Raw genomic sequence first — 19,116 nt, 5'->3', positions numbered from 1 at the left:
ATATGCTCATTTTAAGAAATTTAGAAAATTCAGAAAAATACAAACACAAAAAATAATAATCCTACTACCCACAAATAGTATTAAGAAATTTTGATGCACAATGAACATACAGAATTTCAGATTTCATGTGTGTAGTTTTAACTATGCTTGAACAGTCCTAATATATTTGGCATATAATCTGCTATAATTTTGCTGGGGCTTGAATTCTAATCAGGGAGTTCTGAGTCCAGTTCTTTCTAGTCTAAAATGAGTGACATTGTTGCTAGTAATTATAATGGCCCAGTATCTTCACTTTATTATAGTTCTATGCTGTGCTTGTATATAAGCAACAACTAACAAATGTGTACTCTACTGTATATGGCAGAAATTATATGCCACAGAAATATTTACATATTTGGGGATTCAAGGTTTGCTTCCGAATGTTAATTTCTATATCTCCTTCCCCACCTTTTGTCTGGTAGTCTTTTAATAGCAAAATGTCTTTTTTAAAAAAATCCTAAGGGATAGAATTGTACTGAAAACCGTCAGCTTCTATAGATATTTTCACAATAGAAAAACCTCTCCTTCCTGCCTCTACATGGGTAGGTCGATTTTCATTGAAAACGGCTTCAAGCTGGTTCTAATATTTACTCACTTATGCAGGTGCGTTCGTCAGCATGCAGTCTCTATCCCGTATCACATTCACAGTGGAAGGTGCCCAGAGTGTTAATACAGCGCTGCTGGCAGCCTCCATTCACCACTGCACATTCATCGACATCTAGAGGAGGAAGACAGATGGTCAGGATTACAAAGTCATTCCAATGTCAGCTTTGAAGAAGTGGCACAATATTTCTTTGATACACAGTATGTGTTATATTGTACAAAGGCACCATCTCTGTTGCCACAAATCTTTGCTTGTTTTATCCATTTTGCTTCATCGTGTAAACAAGAAAATGTACCTAGAAACTTTATTGAGCTTTTTAAAGCCCATCAATGATGAGCATAGGGATTGCTCATAATTTTCTATTCTTCAAATATTGGTTAATTAGACAGATCTGAGATATAGGTATTTCCTTGGGGAAGGAAAACTGGAGGGGAGAATTACAATAAGCTACTCTATCAGGAGCAGCACACACTAGTAGATAAACACCTATTATTGGTCTGGCACTGCTGAATAAAGCCAGTAATAGAGTCAAGACCTTGAATCTCCTTCTCATGTGCTATAAGGAACATCAGGGCAGAGATAGATAAATTAAAATGAAACCATGGTTTGGTGTTCTTAAAAATACACATTTGTGTCATTGATTCAACTTCTTCCTTCTCACTCAAGATGCCATTTTCTGAAATACCATGTTTATATGAGTGGTTACTTTAATTTTATAAAAAACAGAAAGAGGTCAAGATTCATGATCACCTATGTCTTATGATCAGCTAAGGTCATGATAAATGAATATGATGTTCATCTTCTGTTAGAAAAGAAAAATCAATTTCTCTCTCAGAAGCTACACTTCCTTGTACCCTGTGTAATCAGTACTTGTGTATCTAAAATCACAAAAAGAAGATATCCATAAACCTAGGGAGGTATTTTCAGGTAGCTGGTGGATAGAGAAATTCTAAATGTTCTTGTTTGGGGATTTATTTTTAAATAAAAACCTATGGCTTTTGACAAGTTTCAAAGAAATAATCATCTTTCAGAAAGGTGGAGACTTAGCATAGGAACGCATGTGTCTAATGGATAGAATGTCTGCTAATGGATAGTTTTCCCTGCTCCCAATCTCAGACATTCCAGCAAGAATATTGGGAATGAATATTCTTCATTAAAATATAGTCAACCTACGAGACAATCAGCATTACAACAAGCAGCATTAATTCCACACGGCAAGATCCTTATTCAAGAAGACATCAAAATGGAGAAGTATTACTATTGCAATGACTCATCATAGCACCTTTTCAGGCTAAAATCCTATGATCTGTAATGAGTGCTTTGTACTGTAATAAAGATTAGAGGATATGACCTGAGGGAAGCAAAAGAGTTTTCTCTTAATTGGCATTGAATTTTTTTTAAGAGACAAAATATATACAAAGAAGATATTAAGTCATCAAATAAGTCCCATATTTAAAAACTACTAGTTCACTCTATTTTACAAATTTTATACAATTTAGTATTTTCCTTCAAAAAGTAGATATTCTGGTATAATTCCTGATATTTTCAAAGGAATCTTATTTTAAAGATAAGAATTACTGACTTTTCAAAGTGCTAGGATTTTTATTATGTTTTGAGTCTGTGATAACCAACCTCTAGGTCTTTTTCAAATGAACTAATCTTAAACCAGAAGTCTCTATGTGTTACTTGTATTTTTATGCAGGGCTCAATATTTATGATGGCTAAATTGTTATCTTTCTGACTTTAGGGTATTATTCTGTGGAGTTAAGATATAATTTTGAATCTTAATTCTGTCAACCCCCGAATTAGATATCCTTCCTAGGTTTTAGAATTTTAGACATAAGTAAAACTCTTAATTTTCGAGCATACTAAGCTTTAGATCACAAATGATTGTTGCCATCCTCAAGAGTTATTGCAATGTGCCATATATACTTAAATACATTGGAAAATGTCTTAAAGGATGCTACTTCTGGTGGGGGAGAAAAGGGGTTCAAATGGGTTTAGTGCAGGTGTGCACAGGGCTGTGCTGGACAAAAAGATTTTAGTCATATCTATGATGTTCTAATTTTTTACAAGAAAAACTTATCCAGTTGTTATTTATGTAATGAAAACAAATTTTAAAGAAAATAATATAGTATGACCACCTCCCTTGACCCACTTACCAAACTTTAATAGTTTTCTGACAAAAGAAACAAAGTTAGTGAAAATAAGAAAAATCACTGAGTCCATTCCAAAGACAAGAGTGGGCATCGATTTTGAGAATGAGTATTCTTTTTAATATGTTTTAATGTGTTCATATTCTTTTTCTTTTTCTTTTTTTCTTTTCTTTTTTTTTTTTTTGAGACAAAGTCTCACTGTGTCACCCAGGCTGGAGTGCAGTGGTGTGATCTTGGCTCATTGCAACCTCCACCCACCAAGTTCAAGTGATTCTTCTGTCTCAGCCTACTGAGTAGGTGGGATTACAGGTGCATGCCACCACATCTGGCTAATTTTTGTATTTTTAGTAGAGATGGGGTTTCACCATGTTGGCCAGGCTGGTCTCAAACTCCTGGCCTCAGGTGATCCACCCATCTTGGCCTCCCAAAGTGCTGGGATTACATGCGTGAGCCACTGCACCCAGCCTAACATGTTTATATTCTTAATCTGTCCTAGAATTTTTAATTAAAGTACTATACTATAGTTGAAATAAGCATGCATACACACACATACACACACACACGCACACACACACATACCAAACTTCCTTTGTATTTTGAGTCAAATAGTCTTGAGAAAAACAGTGTTCTAACTTATTAGCCAGTTACCTTGTCTCTCTGAGACTCAGTTTCCCCATCTATAAAACGAGATGATAGTGATGGCCACATGTACTGTGCTGTGATTTTTTTCCTATTCATATCTAAGATTTTGGCATATGGTAATGCTTGAGATTATATGTAGAAATTAAACAATATTTTATTCCACTAACTAGCAGAGCTAACAATATAAGACCATGAAGTGAGAGTGCATGGCAGGAGCAGTGAACAATATAGAAATCCAGAGGCAGGAAGTCCATTAGGCTTAGGGGAAAAATGAAAATTGAGTGCATGGAGAGGAGGGTGGACAATCCAAAAGTACAGTGGTTTATCTGAAATTTAGCATTTAGCTCTGTCAGGCTGGAGAATAATGTCGGAAAAGGGAAGTAAAATTGAAAAACAAACGTTAAGTCTCCTTTTATTTAATGTGGATGGTAAAGCATTTCTCTTCTTGATTTAAAATACAATACATTTCTGGGCAGGTTGAGACATAATAGGCTGTGTTCACACCATAGCAAAGCAAACTTATTAAAAGTTAAAAAAAATCAATCATTTATAGAGTGGGACCAAATACTAAGTAATTGGTTTGACTTCTTTTTTCTTTTTGCCCTTTCAGAATACACTGAATTTACTGATTGGGCATTGTGTAATCAATAGTCCTCAAACTTGGCAGCACATTAGAACCACTTGGTGAGCATCAAAAAATACCAGTGCCAGGGTCCCACCCTTACAGGGTCTGATTTAATTGGGCATGGCTAAGGCCTGTGTATCAAAACATTTTTAAAGCACCCTAAGTGATTCTAATGTGTAGCCAGAGTTAAGATTGCCTGGTGCAGTAAGTGTTTTAATTACCTAGGGATTTTGTTAAAATGCAGATGCTGATTTAGTAGATCTGCAACTGAAGTCTGAGATTCTGCATTTCTAACTAGATCCAAGGTAATTCTGATGTACTGGACTGTGGACCATAAATTCCAACTAGCCAGAGTATGGAAAGTAGTCTGCTTAACAATCAATGTCACATGAATCACAAATGTCATAATTTAGCTCGATTTCTCAGTTTAATTAAATTAGACCAATTCAGTCCAAATTCCTAAATCTGTACTCAGACCAAAATATTTAAATATATATACATATTAGAGTAAGCAAAACTATGTAATTTCAAGACAATTTTAACATGATCTCTTATGAGAAATGATCTACTTCTGTTAACCTGAAGGAAATGTTACTTCTTTTCTGATCGAATACTTCTGATATAGGATGAAACTGGGTTAAATTGCTGTGATATTAGACCCTTATTCTGGAACAGTCACAAGTGACTTTCTTGGCTATCAAGATTCTGCCCAACAGAGTTAAGAACCAGAAATTTCAATATTACATTAAAATGTTATTATCAAGTATACTTCATGTGAAGAAACAATTTTTCAAAAATTCTCTGAGTTATATCTTCATGCTAGATGCTTATGGAAAGCCTTACTCTTAGAATTGGAGTTCCAGGACACTGCTGGGAATAAGGATAAAGTGATTAGAATTTTCTCAGCATTACCACTGTGATATGGACCCAAGATTTCATGATTCTATGCTATAAAAGACTGTCAAAAAGAATAAACTATGTCCGCTATTTTTCCTTTTAATGTCCTTTCTCTAAATATTTTTGCTCTATGTATCCCTCACAACTATTTCCTCAGATGGTCACACAATATAATATCTTAAAAGAATGCATATTATTAGCAAATGTATTTTGTACTTAAGAGCTCCCTGAGATTGTTTCCAATCAAAATCGTTTCATATTATTTTTTTTTAGATTGTGTGACCATTTAACTGAGAACCAGAGTAAGATAAATTATTCTTCCTTTGCCTTTTAATATACTACTCTCAGATACTTGTTGATTGAAAATAAGTGCTCCTACGGTGTTTTATGTTGGAGATTGCACTGTAGAAGTGTTAGGTTTGGAAGAAATATTGAAGAGTTTGTTTTGGTGAAGACTCTGCTAGGTTTTCCATGTGGCCTTATTTTCCTGTGTTCTACTATAGTGGCAATCACTCTATATAACAAAATTGCTTATTTCTTCCTTAAAATTCTGCAGTGCCTGATAGAATGAATTTCTTAAGGGGTTAAAGATCTCATTGATTTAAGTATTTTCTGGCATAGATTAGACACCCTATATATGTCATATGGATGAATGAATGAATGGGTAGTTTGAGAGTCTTCCACACCATTCAATCTTCTAATGCATCTATACTCACTGATGGAATTTCTCAGAATTGGGCTCCTTGGCTCTGTTTACCCTCTTTTCACCCTCGCAGCAGACTCTTGATATTTATTTTTGACTACTCACAAGTAGCTTGAAACATCTGGGTTACAAAATAATTTCTAAATCTTCTGATGAACAAATATGAATTGTGTCTGTAGTGAGTATTGACTGGTTGCCTGTTTGGGATTCATCCATTTTCCTTCTTTCATACTAAATAAACCTGGTGGTTCCCAGGTTTTCTTCAGGGAAATTTTACCTCTTTCACTTTAGAGATATCATGTAGTTTATGTGGGACTGATAAACACTGCCCCTCTTCCAAATCCAGGATGGGCTTTATTTGGCATAATCTCATCTCTATTCACCACAGTACTTGGATCAGGAAGTCCCTTCATTAGCATATGGCTTTCTCATGAGGACTGCATTACTTCAGATGAGATCCAGTCAGTAGGAAGCTCAACATTTAGGCCAGGGATCCTGGGACATAGATGCTCTCTTGCTCTGGAAACTATAATGTATGAATGTGAGCCATTTTGCATAACCACTTTGCTTCCATGAGTGGAGCTACACTAAAGATAAAGTCAATCAAGACAGGACAAAACTGAAGAACTTACAGAGAACTGGAGTTGGAGCCCTGATTAAACTATGCCTGAAGTCCTCCCTATCTCTGAACTTCTGTTAGGTGATCCAATAACTCCCTTTAATTATTTTTTAGTTAATTGACTCTGTTGCTTGTAAACAATTATCTTTACTGATGCATGTGGTAAACTGGAGCAGCTTACAATGGGAGAAAATCACCAAGTGCAGCTCACATGTAACATCTACTTTTCAAAAAGATTTGTTGTCCTCCAGCCTGTAAAATGACTTAATCTGTATTTCATAAAGTATATAAAAGTCATACTTTCCAGTTGTTCTCTACAGAATTTATTGGAGATATTATATTCTGCTAAAATTGTAATGAATTTGATGGCTCATCTTGACTACAAATGTTTAGTGTTTATAAAATTGCCTGTACAAAGTCATGATAAACCTGACAATGGCAGGGATGGTAAAGCTGGCTTCTTGAATGGTTTCTTCATGGTGAATGCTCTCTCTCTACTTTTTTTTTAAAAATGTCATCCTTTATCCTATGTGTTTCCTTTTATTCTTTTCTTGGCAGCTACAATCTCTGGTATCTTGAAAGTCAGATCTAATTGAGTAGGAAATAAATGCATGCTGTTAACTCTGTGGATTTTATTTCCCTAATTTCTGCTATTGCTGCAAATAAAAAAAGTTACCAATTTTCTAGCGCAGGCACTCACCAAGCAATAATAAAAACCACTTAGTTTAGAAAAAAGGCGAATAGGACTTTTGAAGAGAATGACAGTACTAAGAAGGAACAAAGCTTCAAGGACTTATCTTGTGCTAAGGCTAGGAGGAGAGTATGCACGTTCAAAGAATATGCAAATAGTTTGGTCTATCTAGAGAGAGAGTTAAAGTGGAAAAAGATTTTGCTAGAGATGTGGCAGGGGCCTGATCATGGAAAGTCTTTTATACAACATTAAGGAGTTATGGCTTTACTTTATAGGCAGTAGGCACTAACAGAGTGAAGAATAGATAAGAGGGGTGGCAGACTGAAGGCAGAGAAGGCAACCAATAACTATTGCCAAAATCCAGATGAAAGATGATGAGGACCTAAACTAGTGGCAGAAGAAATAGAGAGATGTGGGAAGATATAAAAGAACTTAAGGAGAATAAATCAGTATGACTTGGTTATTAAGTGAATGTGATGGAGAAGAAAGAGTCAAGGTCAATTGCCTTGAATACTTGGATAGATGGTTGTGGCATTCACCAAAATAGCACAAGAGAAGAAAAATTGCATATTAGATGAATAGATCAGTTAGAAATAAATATTTTGATGGTCAAGTACATAAGTCAAAAGACAAATTTTGTTATCTACTTGTTATTATCTCCACAGCCAAAAAAAAGAAGAAGAAAAAGAAAAACACTAGTTAAGCATCCTCCAGTAAGTGAGGAAAGGAGGACACTTACCTGCTCAGGAACTATATAAAATGACAGTTTAAATACATACTGGGTCCTTTCTCTCCACCTGTGTAAATGTGGCTCTGATTAGATGATGAAATATTATCAGTTTAAAGTTTCTGGTTTTATCTCTGGCTTGCCTGATCACCAAATCCATTTTCTTTTGAATTATCAAAAGAGATGAAAAGTTGGGGATGTCATTAGGCCGTTGAATATGTGGACTAAGATCAGGGGAAAAATGTGAGCTGATTTTTCAACTACCATCTGTCTACATACACAAGCCTGAAACTTAGAAGTCATCCTTGACACATTCCCCTCCTTCATCCACAATCAACCTAATACCAAATTTCACTGTATCAAAGTTACCTTCTAACACGTGTCAGATCTGTCCGTCTTTAATCTCCACTGTTACGCTAATTTAAACTACATTGATGGTTGCAGTAACCTAATTACAGCTCTCTCCACGTCCACCATGGGGCCCTCCAATATCTTCTATATGCCACACCACAGTGATCTCTCTGTCTCTCTCTACTATATATATAATAAATACATATATATATATACACACACACACTAAATATATATTTACTATATACATATAAATTTAGTATATTTTAGTATTTAGTATAAAAACATATATCTACACACACACACACACACACACATATATATATTTATTTATTTATTTACTAAAATCCGGTACCAATTGAGTCACTCCATTAAGACAGTTTTATATAAATATATATACACAGACTATATACAGTTATATATGGTATAATAAGTATATACTATATACTATATTACTACATATAATTATAATATATACTAGTATATAATATAGTATACTCTATTTTACTACACCGATAATTTATTTAGTACATATAGCTGTGTTAGTGGAGTGGTTCCATTGGTACCAGATTTAGAGGGTTGGGTTGACAAAGAAGTGGGAGATAAAGGAAGAAAGACAGGGAATTAAGACACACCTTGTAATAAGTTGGACTGTTAAGGACAGGAGGTTGTAGTTGTACAGTAAAGTGTGGTAGTGGAAGAGGGGAAGGTTTTTAAGGTGAATGACACTTGCAGAAGTTTACTCATTGAAAAGGACAAACAGAGAGATGATTTAAAGATACAAAAGAGAAAGAGAATTCTCAAATTCCTGAGAATCTCAAATGATAACACATTAGTACATTCTAAAATAAAGTATATTTTGAGAAAGAATTTGCCACAGGCCCTGATTGTCCCTACATATTCTTGCTGGGTATGCTAAGAATTCAAGGCTCTGATCATCTTTACCCAAGCCATTTTTCAGGGCTATAGTTCCACAGAGAAATGAGCCAACATCTCCTTTGACAATAAAGAATAGACTTGTTTCCACTAACTATAAAAGTGGCAGATGAATAAGCTCAGTGTTTCCCTGATATAATGTAACTAATTGTAGGTGCAGGCATCCACAATGGGCTGTTTGTGTGTCCTTGTTGTAAGATTTGGGGGAACATGAGGAATTAACACAAACAAATGAAGGCCTGGCTGCTTCTTTTGCCATGAGTAATAATGTCTTTTGTTTCGGACCCAGGAATCTCATGTCTTCTGTCAGCAACTGTGAAACAGTAAAAGCTTGTTAGTATAAAAGTGGGGTAAAATCTCAAACATTGCACAGTTCTTGACAGTAGTATACAGAATAGAAATCACACCAATGGGCCAGGTGGAGTGGCTCACACCTGTAATCTCAGAACTTTGGGAAGTCAAGGCGGACAATTCACCTGAGGTCAGGAGTCTAAGACCAGCCTGAGCAACATGATAAAACCCCGTCTCTATTAAAAATACAAAAATTAGCTGGGTGTGGTAGCGCATGCCTATGTACTGGGGGGCTGAGGCAAGAGACTCGCTTGAACCTAAAAGGGGAGGTTGCAGTTAGCCGGAATTGCACCACTGCACTCCAGCCTGGGAGACAGAGTGAGACTCTGCCTCAAAACAAAAGAAAAAAAAAAAAAAAAAAAAAAAAAAAAAAAAAAAAAAACCACCCATGATCATCTACTACTTGGGGTTAGAGAGAGCATGTTCATTGAAGAATGGAAGGACCTGGGGAATAGTAGAGGATGTTCCTGTCTTCTTCCTATTCTATCAATGCCTGTTGATTCCTTGTAGCCTTGAAATTATCAGTAAAGCATAATTCTGGGCAGATCTCTGTCTTCCTGAGGATTCAACCACTTGATCCTTTGTGTTAACTCAGAAGGGGGAAGGAAAAGATGTCATGCTGGTGTGTCTTTAGGTGATTTCTAAAGAACAGCAAGGACAGAAATACCCAACCCAGGAAACAACAACTATTGTACTATATTCTTAGCTTGCTGAGTGCAGAGATGGTATTCATTTTTCTTACCACTGTGTTTCTAGTAACTATTTCATTGCTTGGTCCATAGTAGGTGGGACAGCCTTGGGACTTTGTACAGCTCTGGGTCACTGGGGAGCTGGGGGAGCAGGATGAGACTCCACAAGCTGGGAATTAAAAGTCAGAAATGGTGGTCAGGAATCAACCTCTTTTTCTTCCATCTCTCCAACGGACCTTACTCCTTCTAACTGACTCCACTCCACATCCCAACCAAGCTGGTCAAACTAACTAAAATGACCTGGTTATTTCTTAACACACAGAAACCTTACAGTTTATATCATGCTTAGGAGTTTGATAAAAACTGTAATAATGATGAATGAATACTGACTCTGAAAGGCTCTAGTAATGCATTTACCTGCATAGAACTTTTTTACTCCTTTCTTTTCCCTGATTATAAAACTCCTCGTATGTATGCTGGGATGAAGTGGTGGGCTATGCCCATTCCCGTGCCCCAGGACCACCACAAAACTGTAGGGCTGGCCCAGGGGCCCTGGCTGAGACAACCTGAGGACTCCATCTTTCTAGTCACAATCAGTAGATCAAGAAAGGGCATGTGACCCAAGCCAAATGAAGTAAAATTCTACCAGGGACTTTTGCGAAGGCTGTTAGGAAACAAACAAACAAACACCACTACCTTTTCTCTGGAATCATCCATTACAGAGACAGTGAAAACTTTCAGCTTCCAGGGGATGTGTTTTCCACCACAGGGACAGTCTACCTGAGAATAAAGACAACCTAGAGAAAGGTAGAATCAGGAGATGAAAAGAGACAGCCCTCTGAAGACAGCGTTTATGTGCCTGGATACAATTCTGCCTGAAAGCTGGGTAATATCTGCATTTTTCAGTTACATATTATAATACTTCCTCCCAAAAAACAACAGCAGCAATTTAAGCTGATGTTAAGTAAATTTCACTCAGTTACAACCAAGAGTCTTGATTAATCCAGCGTTATCTCAAAAATGAGCCCACCATCCTGGATAACTCAAAGAGCATCTTTAGAGAAATGCATCTGCTATTTCATATTCCTAACATAAGACAAGCCACTTCTTTGTTCTTCCTAAAACCCTATGAGACAGGAATTATTATTCTCAGGATATCTCTAAGTCATTGTTCATGTTTATGTTGAGCCAGTAACTGTATGCTTTGGGTAATATCTTGGGAGCTCCCATATGCTATGACAATGAAAATATTTATCAGAGCAGGTAAACATTGTTGACTGTTACTCCGTCAGGCCTGTCCACAGACTGTTTTATGGCCAATGGTTCTACATTCTGGGTAATCTAAGAAAGACGAATGGCAGATAGGGAACTGGTATGTCTTGGCTTCCTACTTTGTTTCAGACTTTAATTTTTTTTTGTCCCCTTTTGTCCTCCCTGAAACTTTAAAAGAATTACTATGAATTTTAAAGATAATGATATAAGACTCCAAGAAATTAGGAGATATGCACAAGTCCTGTTAGTGATGGATGTCAGATTTGAATTAAGATAAAAAGTCAGATAACTTTGAGTCTGTGGTCAACATTCTTTTAAATAAGCATGCTGTTCATGTTTGTGACCATTGCTGATTCAATAATTTTTGCTTTGCTTAGATGAGAATAGCATAAACGGCTAGATGATAAAATGTCTATGGAAGTTCTGATAACAATTTCCTTTACACAGAACCCTTCCCCTCTCTCTCCTTCCATTTATCCCACCAAATGCCTGGTTTGTTATCTAATTCTAGCCACTAACCAATCAGGTGTCAAATGATTAACTAGACAAGAGAAACATCCTCTTCACACAGCGAGAGACAACGAATGACTAAGGTGGGTGGGAGAGTCGATGGGAAGGCCGACATAACTATGATAGACCTCTCCACATGATTTTACTTATACTGTCCTATAGTTTTAGTTTGTATTTTTATGAAAAGCAATAATTTCCATGTACCAAAACAAATAGAATGATGTATACTTCTCGATTTTCATGGCTCATTTCGTGATACTTCATGCTCTATAACATTTATTACATATTGTTTTTCCTTTTGGGATACTAGATTATCATTGGTGGCAGAGAGATCTGTGGAAGAGAGGTTGTCTTATGAGGACTAGGCATGTACTTCTTCTCTTCAGTAATCCATATATACCTTTCCAACTTATGTTCATGCATTTGACTACTTGCCTTTTATTTTATATTTTAAAACATTTTGCCCTGTTATTACTAGTCATACAGTCTGCTCTCTCCCCTATCTCTTTTATTTCTCTCTCTTTCCCCCTCTACCTCTACAATGTTTGGTGAATTTTATCCAAATATAAGCTTAGCATCCTTTTCAGCAAACTGTAATAATCAACTAGCTATTTTTGCAGTCAGAAATAAGAGGTTTGTATATTCTGAATGCCTAAAGACATATTATTTAGGGAAATCTGACATACTCCTCAAATTACCTTCCTATCCTGTAAGATTTCTTGTTTCTTTCGCAAGTAAGAGGATAGAATTTCCAGGAAAGTGTAGGAGATACGAAACAACTATGTTTTCCTTTTTTTGTTTGTTTAAGAAAAGATAGTAAGAATTTCTACTTGCTTGTTTTAAAGAAATCTTATTACTTTCCCTCCACTCTTAGATTCAAAAACACATCAGTGACCTCAGTTTTTATTGATTTTTCTCTTCATGATGAGTCATACATCCATGCTTCCTTGCATGCTACTGATTTTTTATTGGATTCCAGACATTGAATTTTACTTGTTAAATGCTGGACAGCTCTATTCCTCTAAATATTATTGAGCGTTGCTCACAAATGTAGTTGTTTCTTGGAAACAGTTTGATCCTTTTCCATCTTGCTTTTAAGACTTGCTATATAAGACATGAATAGTTTTCAGTCAAAGGCTAATAATACCAAGGAAAGTCGTTGACTATTCATTGCAGTGTTTTGTGCGTTTTAAGGTTTTCTAGTCCGGTTGATGAGAAGAGGGATGATTCCTACCCTATGTGAGCATTATTGGCAACTGTTTGTTCTCTCTAATGTTTTTGAGTGCTTCTTTCTCCAGCCTTGTGTGACTTCCTCATATGCATGTGTTAATCAGTACTCTGCTAATACTCGAGGAAAACCCTCTGCTAATTTTTGTGTCACTATCATAGCTGCCCACAAGGTGCAGATACGAGCCTGCCTGCAGGCTAAAACACTTAAAAATGGGAAAATCACTGTACCTTCTTCTTCCAACTTGATTTCCTCTTGATTTCCTCTACAATCTATTTTTGTGCTGTCAGGTAATTAAAAAAATAAACAACTATGCAAATATTGAGTTTATTGTTATTTGTGAGTTTCATTCTGATTGGAGCTTATATAGCCATTCTAAAAGTGGCACTTTCCCTTCCACTTAGATAATACCTTTGTAGTGTTGTCCCCAGATCTTCACTCTATCACATTACCAAATACATAGAATGTAGTGACTGAGAACATCAATAAAATTAGTTGTATACCAATTAAAATATATAAAATTATAAAAGCAGGACTCACAATTAAAAATTCACATCATTTTCTTCTAGTACACATAATCTGTTTCATTCTTAAATCAGTGAAAAATGCCAATTGTTTATTCTTTGTAAAATTATTTGAGAATTAAAATATTTAAACATCCCTTATTTACCAAATGATGTTGTGATTATTGATTTCATGAGAATAGAATGTGTCTTTCATTTATTCTCAAATATTAGCTGTTACAGTGTTTCTTTTCCTTTTTTTTTCTGAGACAGAGTCTCACTCTGTCGCCCAGGCTGGAGTGCAGTGGCGCGATCTCGGCTCACTGCAAGCTCCGTCTCCCAGGTTCACGCCATTCTCCCGCCTCAGCCTTCGGAGTAGCTGGGACTACAGGCGCCCGCCACCATACCCGGCTAATTTTTTTGTATTTTTAGTAGAGACCGGGTTTCACCGTGTTAGCCAGGCTGGTCTCGATCTCCTGACCTCGTGATCCGCCCACCTCGGCCTCCAAAAGTGGTGGGATTACAGGCCTGTAAAACACCACTGCGCCCGGCCTACGGTGTTTATTTTCAATGAATATTTGTTGAGTGAAAGTAAACGACTCGTTATATACTTGACAAAACAGTGAAGTTTTGACTTCATTTTGTCACTCTTTGGATATTGTCTAATTAGGGCTTCCTAGACTTTAAAATGTACCCAAAATACCTAGGAGTCTTGTTAAAATGATTATTCGGGGTAGGGCCCAAGGTTCTGCATTTCTAACAAACTCCAGGCGATATTCATGTTGTTGGTCATGGATCACACTTTGAGTTTCAAGAGCATAATAAGTAGTACTTAAACTTGGGTACATAAGAATAACTTGGGAAATTAGTTTAAAATGAAGATTCTTTGGACTTATTCTCCACATTTTCTGATCCCGCAGTTTCAGGGTACTGGGATCTGCATTTTAGCAAGCTCTCCAGGTGATTCTGATACTGTATTTCGAGGACCACACTTAGGAAAAGATCTAAACTGTAAGATTTAAGGTAACTGTATATTAGAAGTTCCCAAATAATTAAGAAACTAAGTATTTTTTTCATTTACTTAATGCCTCAAATACAGCCTAAGATTTAATGACAAAATAAAAAGGATGCCTGAAATTCACTCTTTATTTATATTACAAAAGCTTGAATTTGCTTTACATGTTTGTGAAGATAAATTGTGTCACTTCTAATGCCATTTGCTTTTTTCTCCTAGTAAGAGATTTTATTAATAACACTAGAAATCACTGATTTATCCAGTTGTAGGCTTTGAAAGGACCTTAGATGTTAAACTACTCCAAACGATACACTATAGGAGTCCCTTCATCAACATTTTTAACAAATGGCTATTCAGACTCTGATTAAATACTTTCAGCTGTAGGGAGCTTGCTGTTTTATCTTTCCTACGTCTTCCTATCCCTCCTGCTGCTACTTCTCCTCCTCCCTCTTGTCTTTTGGTATTTATGTAACATAACCACATTACACAGCATTTGAAAGGGGGTAAAATCCATAATTATATGGTTTTTGAATCAGAGAAAAAGATATATTTTAAAACATAAAAAATTGTATATAGAAAATAGAATGAATAAAACAATGCAATATTTTGCTAATTAATTTATGTAGTAAAATTGGTGCCTCTCTTTGATTTGTACTTTATTATTACCAAGAATAGACATTTTATGTTTGTTTACAAGTTATACAGTTAGTGAGATGTCTGTTTATGTTTTTCACCTATTATTAAATTACATTCTACTGTTCTTTCTTGTACCTTTGTCTGACGTTTACCAAAACTAAAAACACAATCTTTTTTTTCCTTCTTGCCAACAGCTTTTAATCAAACCTCCAAGAAAGATCAATTTAATTGAAAGTGCACCTCTAGACTACCTAGGACTTAAGCATTTAATTAAAAATCCATTAAAATAATTGTATTCCCTTTTAATGTAGTCACTTAACCTGTAGTTAAATATGACTTCTAATATTATAAAGTAGCTCATATATAATCTGATGCTATATTGCTTAAAATAATTCCAGAAACATTAGCACTTATAAATTAAGTATAAATGTGCTGAATTCAAAACCCTGAGTTACTGTGCACAAAAAATTGGTGCACTGATTATATTTTAATGTCCCAACTGAAACAAAACAATATTTCTTTTTCTCATTGATGTTGTTAATCTCAGTCAAAATATTAGAACTAAAATAGTACAATTTAGAGATCTTTCCATTTCGAAGTTTAAGAATAATCTAAAATGTTTTCCTAGAATTTATTTCCTAGGGAATTAATTTATTGATGACAATATAGGTACATATAACAAAGCAAATGAATAAAATTAAACATAAAATGATCATGTGGCAAATGACTGAATTTTATCTCTAGACAAAAGCATGAAACCTTTTCATTTTTGAGTGGTTCAACACCAAAAGACTTAGCCCATTTCTCCATCTGACCCCAAACTTCTGTTTGACAACTTACCTCTCCTTTCACCGTGGCTCCCAATTCATCATTCCCTCAAGCCTTCCCTTACCCCTTTTCACCCAGCCAGGGTATCATGCTGTCCCCACTGGCTCTCCAGAATCCCTTCCCCTGATCCTATTCTTCAAGTACCGTGGCATTTCTGACTGATACCCACTATCCACTAGGGCCAACTTATCCATCAGGCACTGTGCCTAAAACCCAAAATACTTTTAAAGGCCCACATACATGTTTTAATATATTTAAATCAGAAGAAAAAAAATTTAAGGTTGAAAAATATTTTCATATATAATATTAACATATTCACCCTTACACCAATGCAGTTATAAATCATACATTTTAGTTTTTTACTATGGAGAAAGAGGTCCAGTAAAATGAAAGTGCCCAGGGCCCACAATAATCATAATGTGGCTCTGCCATCCACTTACTCTGCTTTAACTCCAAAGACACTCATGAATGACAGCATTATTGAAGGAACTATGTATTATTTACCATTCAGCACATGTTGATTCCCTATTGAATTCTGCAGAATGACTATTCTAAGCTTTTAATACGTGCCGCCCTTAAGATACATCCTCACACACACACCCCACACACATGCACGTGTGCACAAACACACATATACTCAGCACCAGCTTCATGAACAAGTGACTGGTGCTGGGGGCCCTGAACTTAGAAGGGCCCTGAACTTAAAAGTGTCCCATGCTCGGGGTTTGGTAGTTCCTGCTAGCCATCTTGAAATATCTATTAATTTTATCTTGGAATTTCCTCTTATCTTGGAATTTCCTTTTAGTCAGGTGGGACAGTGGAGCATGCACGAAGGACTTGGAGCCTCAGCTCATGAACAATTCCACCTCCTCGCATCTCTTCTCTCCTCAGGGCTGCCCGTCATCCCCCTCCCCACTGCCAATCAGAGACTACTGTTGCTCTCTGCTTCCCTCACCCCTTTGTGGGGGACTGGGCACAGTTGCAAGAGGGCCAAGGTGGTGAACGTTCTCCCTGGTATTTCAGCAGATTATGGCAGCAGCCAGTCTCAGTTCAGGCCACAGAGCATTTGAAGGGTGACATACTAGGGGTGACCCTCCCACTGACCCTCCATCGATTCAGTACTGTGTGAGTCCCAGCACAGAGGTTGCAATCCTTTGGGTTCCGTCCATCCATTGTGGGGAGAGGAACAAGCTAGTAGGGAGGAAAGATTGGCTTTCTTCCCCAAGTGAGGGCAGTGTGCTGGTGCTCAAACACTCCTGAGCCGAGTTGCAGGGCACCTGTGAGTCTCCACACCCCCTCCCACTCTTAGTATCCCCATGTTCAAAGAGCACAGTAACAAATGACAGGATGAAAGAGAGAGAGAGACAATAAAATACGTTTTATATTTTATTATCCTTGACAAATCTTTCCTGCCTTTTGAACAAGGGGACTGTAGTTCTTATTTTGTATTCGTCATCCTGAACACACTTCTCACTTTCCAGGAGCTGGGAATCTTTGTTTTGTTTTGTTTTGTTTTCAAATGGAGTCTCACTCTGTTGCCCAGGCTGGAGTGCAGTGGTGTAATCTCAGCTCACCATAACCTCCGCCTCCCGGGTTCAAGTGATTCTCCTGCCTCAGCCTCCTGAGTAGCTGGGACTACAGGCATGTGGCATCATGCCTGGCTAATTTTTGTACTTTTAGTAGAGATGGGGTTTCACCATGTTGCCGAGGCTGGCCTTGAACTCCTGACCTCATGATCTGCCCGCCTCGGCCTCCCAAAGTGCTGGGATTACAGGCATGAGCCACTGTGCCCAGCCTCCCTTTTGATCTTATTGTAAACCTTGGCTAGCTAGTGAAGACTCTCCTAACTTCCCTCTTTCTGGCACAAAATGCCTTGTTTCCACTCATTTCCCTTTCCTTGCCATGGGTCCTAAAGTAAATTTAACTAGATTATGCCTTCCATCTGATTCCATTTCCATCCTTCAGGCTTCATAACATCAGTTACTCCCTTCAGCATAAATCCTCCTCACTCTTTTACCATTGGTTATTTTTCCTTGTCTTCCATTTTGCTCACTCTGTTCCTCATTCTGCTCCCTCCTCCAACTGCAAAAGCCAGTGGTCCCCCACTCAGTCTCTGCTCCATTGCCACCATTTTCTGCTTATGGAAAATGGAAAGATCACTCCAGATGTAGGGTTTAAAATGAGTTAGGGCTCCTTCGGCAGTTCAGCCATCCTGGCCATTGTGCTGCTAACACTGCTTTATCGAAGGATACCTGTACCTCTCCTATTCCATCAAACTATCGACCTTTATGTCAGAGTTTCATGAACCAATGTCTGAAAGTTATTGGTTGTTTGCTGAAAACTATTAACATATTGGCAAATTCCCATTTCCAGTGTGTTCCTAATGTCTTCAGGATGGACAGCAAACTCCTCACATCCAAGCTAGTTCTCCAGCTCTGACCCTCCTTCCAGACTAACATCTCACTACTTTGTTTTCTGTGCTCAGGGCCCGAATCAAACTGTCACTTATTATTGCAGAGGCTGTTTGCTAACTCCATGCCCTAACTCATTTAAAACCCTGCATCTGGAGTGATCTTTCCATTTTCCATAAGCAGAAATTTTACAATTTTTCATGTCCCAGCTGAAATTCTTCATCTTTCATAAAGACTTCATTAGATCTAGAAGTAAATGACCCCTGGCACTTAGCATAATATCTTGGGAATAGTAGATACCCAAGAGAGATGTATTAATTAAAAATGAATAATAATGTACATACTTGGTAACAAAATAACTTGCTTAACCTAAAAGAGATATAATAAAACAATTCACTTATCAAGAGACAAATCTTTGATCCAAAAGGGGCAGTGGTACCAAGAATATATTTGGCTGATGTTAGAAATATTTCAACAAATGTCACAGGATGGATCAAGATTTAAGTCATTCATTTTTAGAGAGTGTATCTGATTCCAAAAGGGAGAACTCTGTTAGCACCTGATGTGACAATGTTAGAAAAATACATTTTCAGGCTTATCATTTAAGAGATTCTGACTGCAGGCAAACAAGACATAGATGAGGTTCTCAGTGAGAATTGAACAAGGAAGATAAATTTGTAAGG

The 19,116-nt window shown here is 36.9% G+C and overlaps 1 protein-coding gene across 1 annotated transcript in view; it reads right to left on the bottom strand.

Annotated features, from left to right (window-relative positions):
- Positions 1-665: 665 nt before the first annotated feature.
- Positions 666-19,116, bottom strand: part of LOC131380933 (bone morphogenetic protein 1-like) — a 400,763-nt gene continuing 382,312 nt past the window's right edge. The window contains exon 4 of the mRNA XM_058426196.1: positions 666-757. Coding sequence (XP_058282179.1) covers positions 666-757 — 92 coding nt within the window. The remainder of the gene's footprint in view (positions 758-19,116) is intronic.

Source organism: Hylobates moloch, unplaced genomic scaffold (assembly GCF_009828535.3).
Source record: "Hylobates moloch isolate HMO894 unplaced genomic scaffold, HMol_V3 SCAFFOLD_13, whole genome shotgun sequence".
NCBI lineage: Eukaryota > Metazoa > Chordata > Mammalia > Primates > Hylobatidae > Hylobates > Hylobates moloch.
This window is presented reverse-complemented; position numbering and strand designations above follow the sequence as displayed.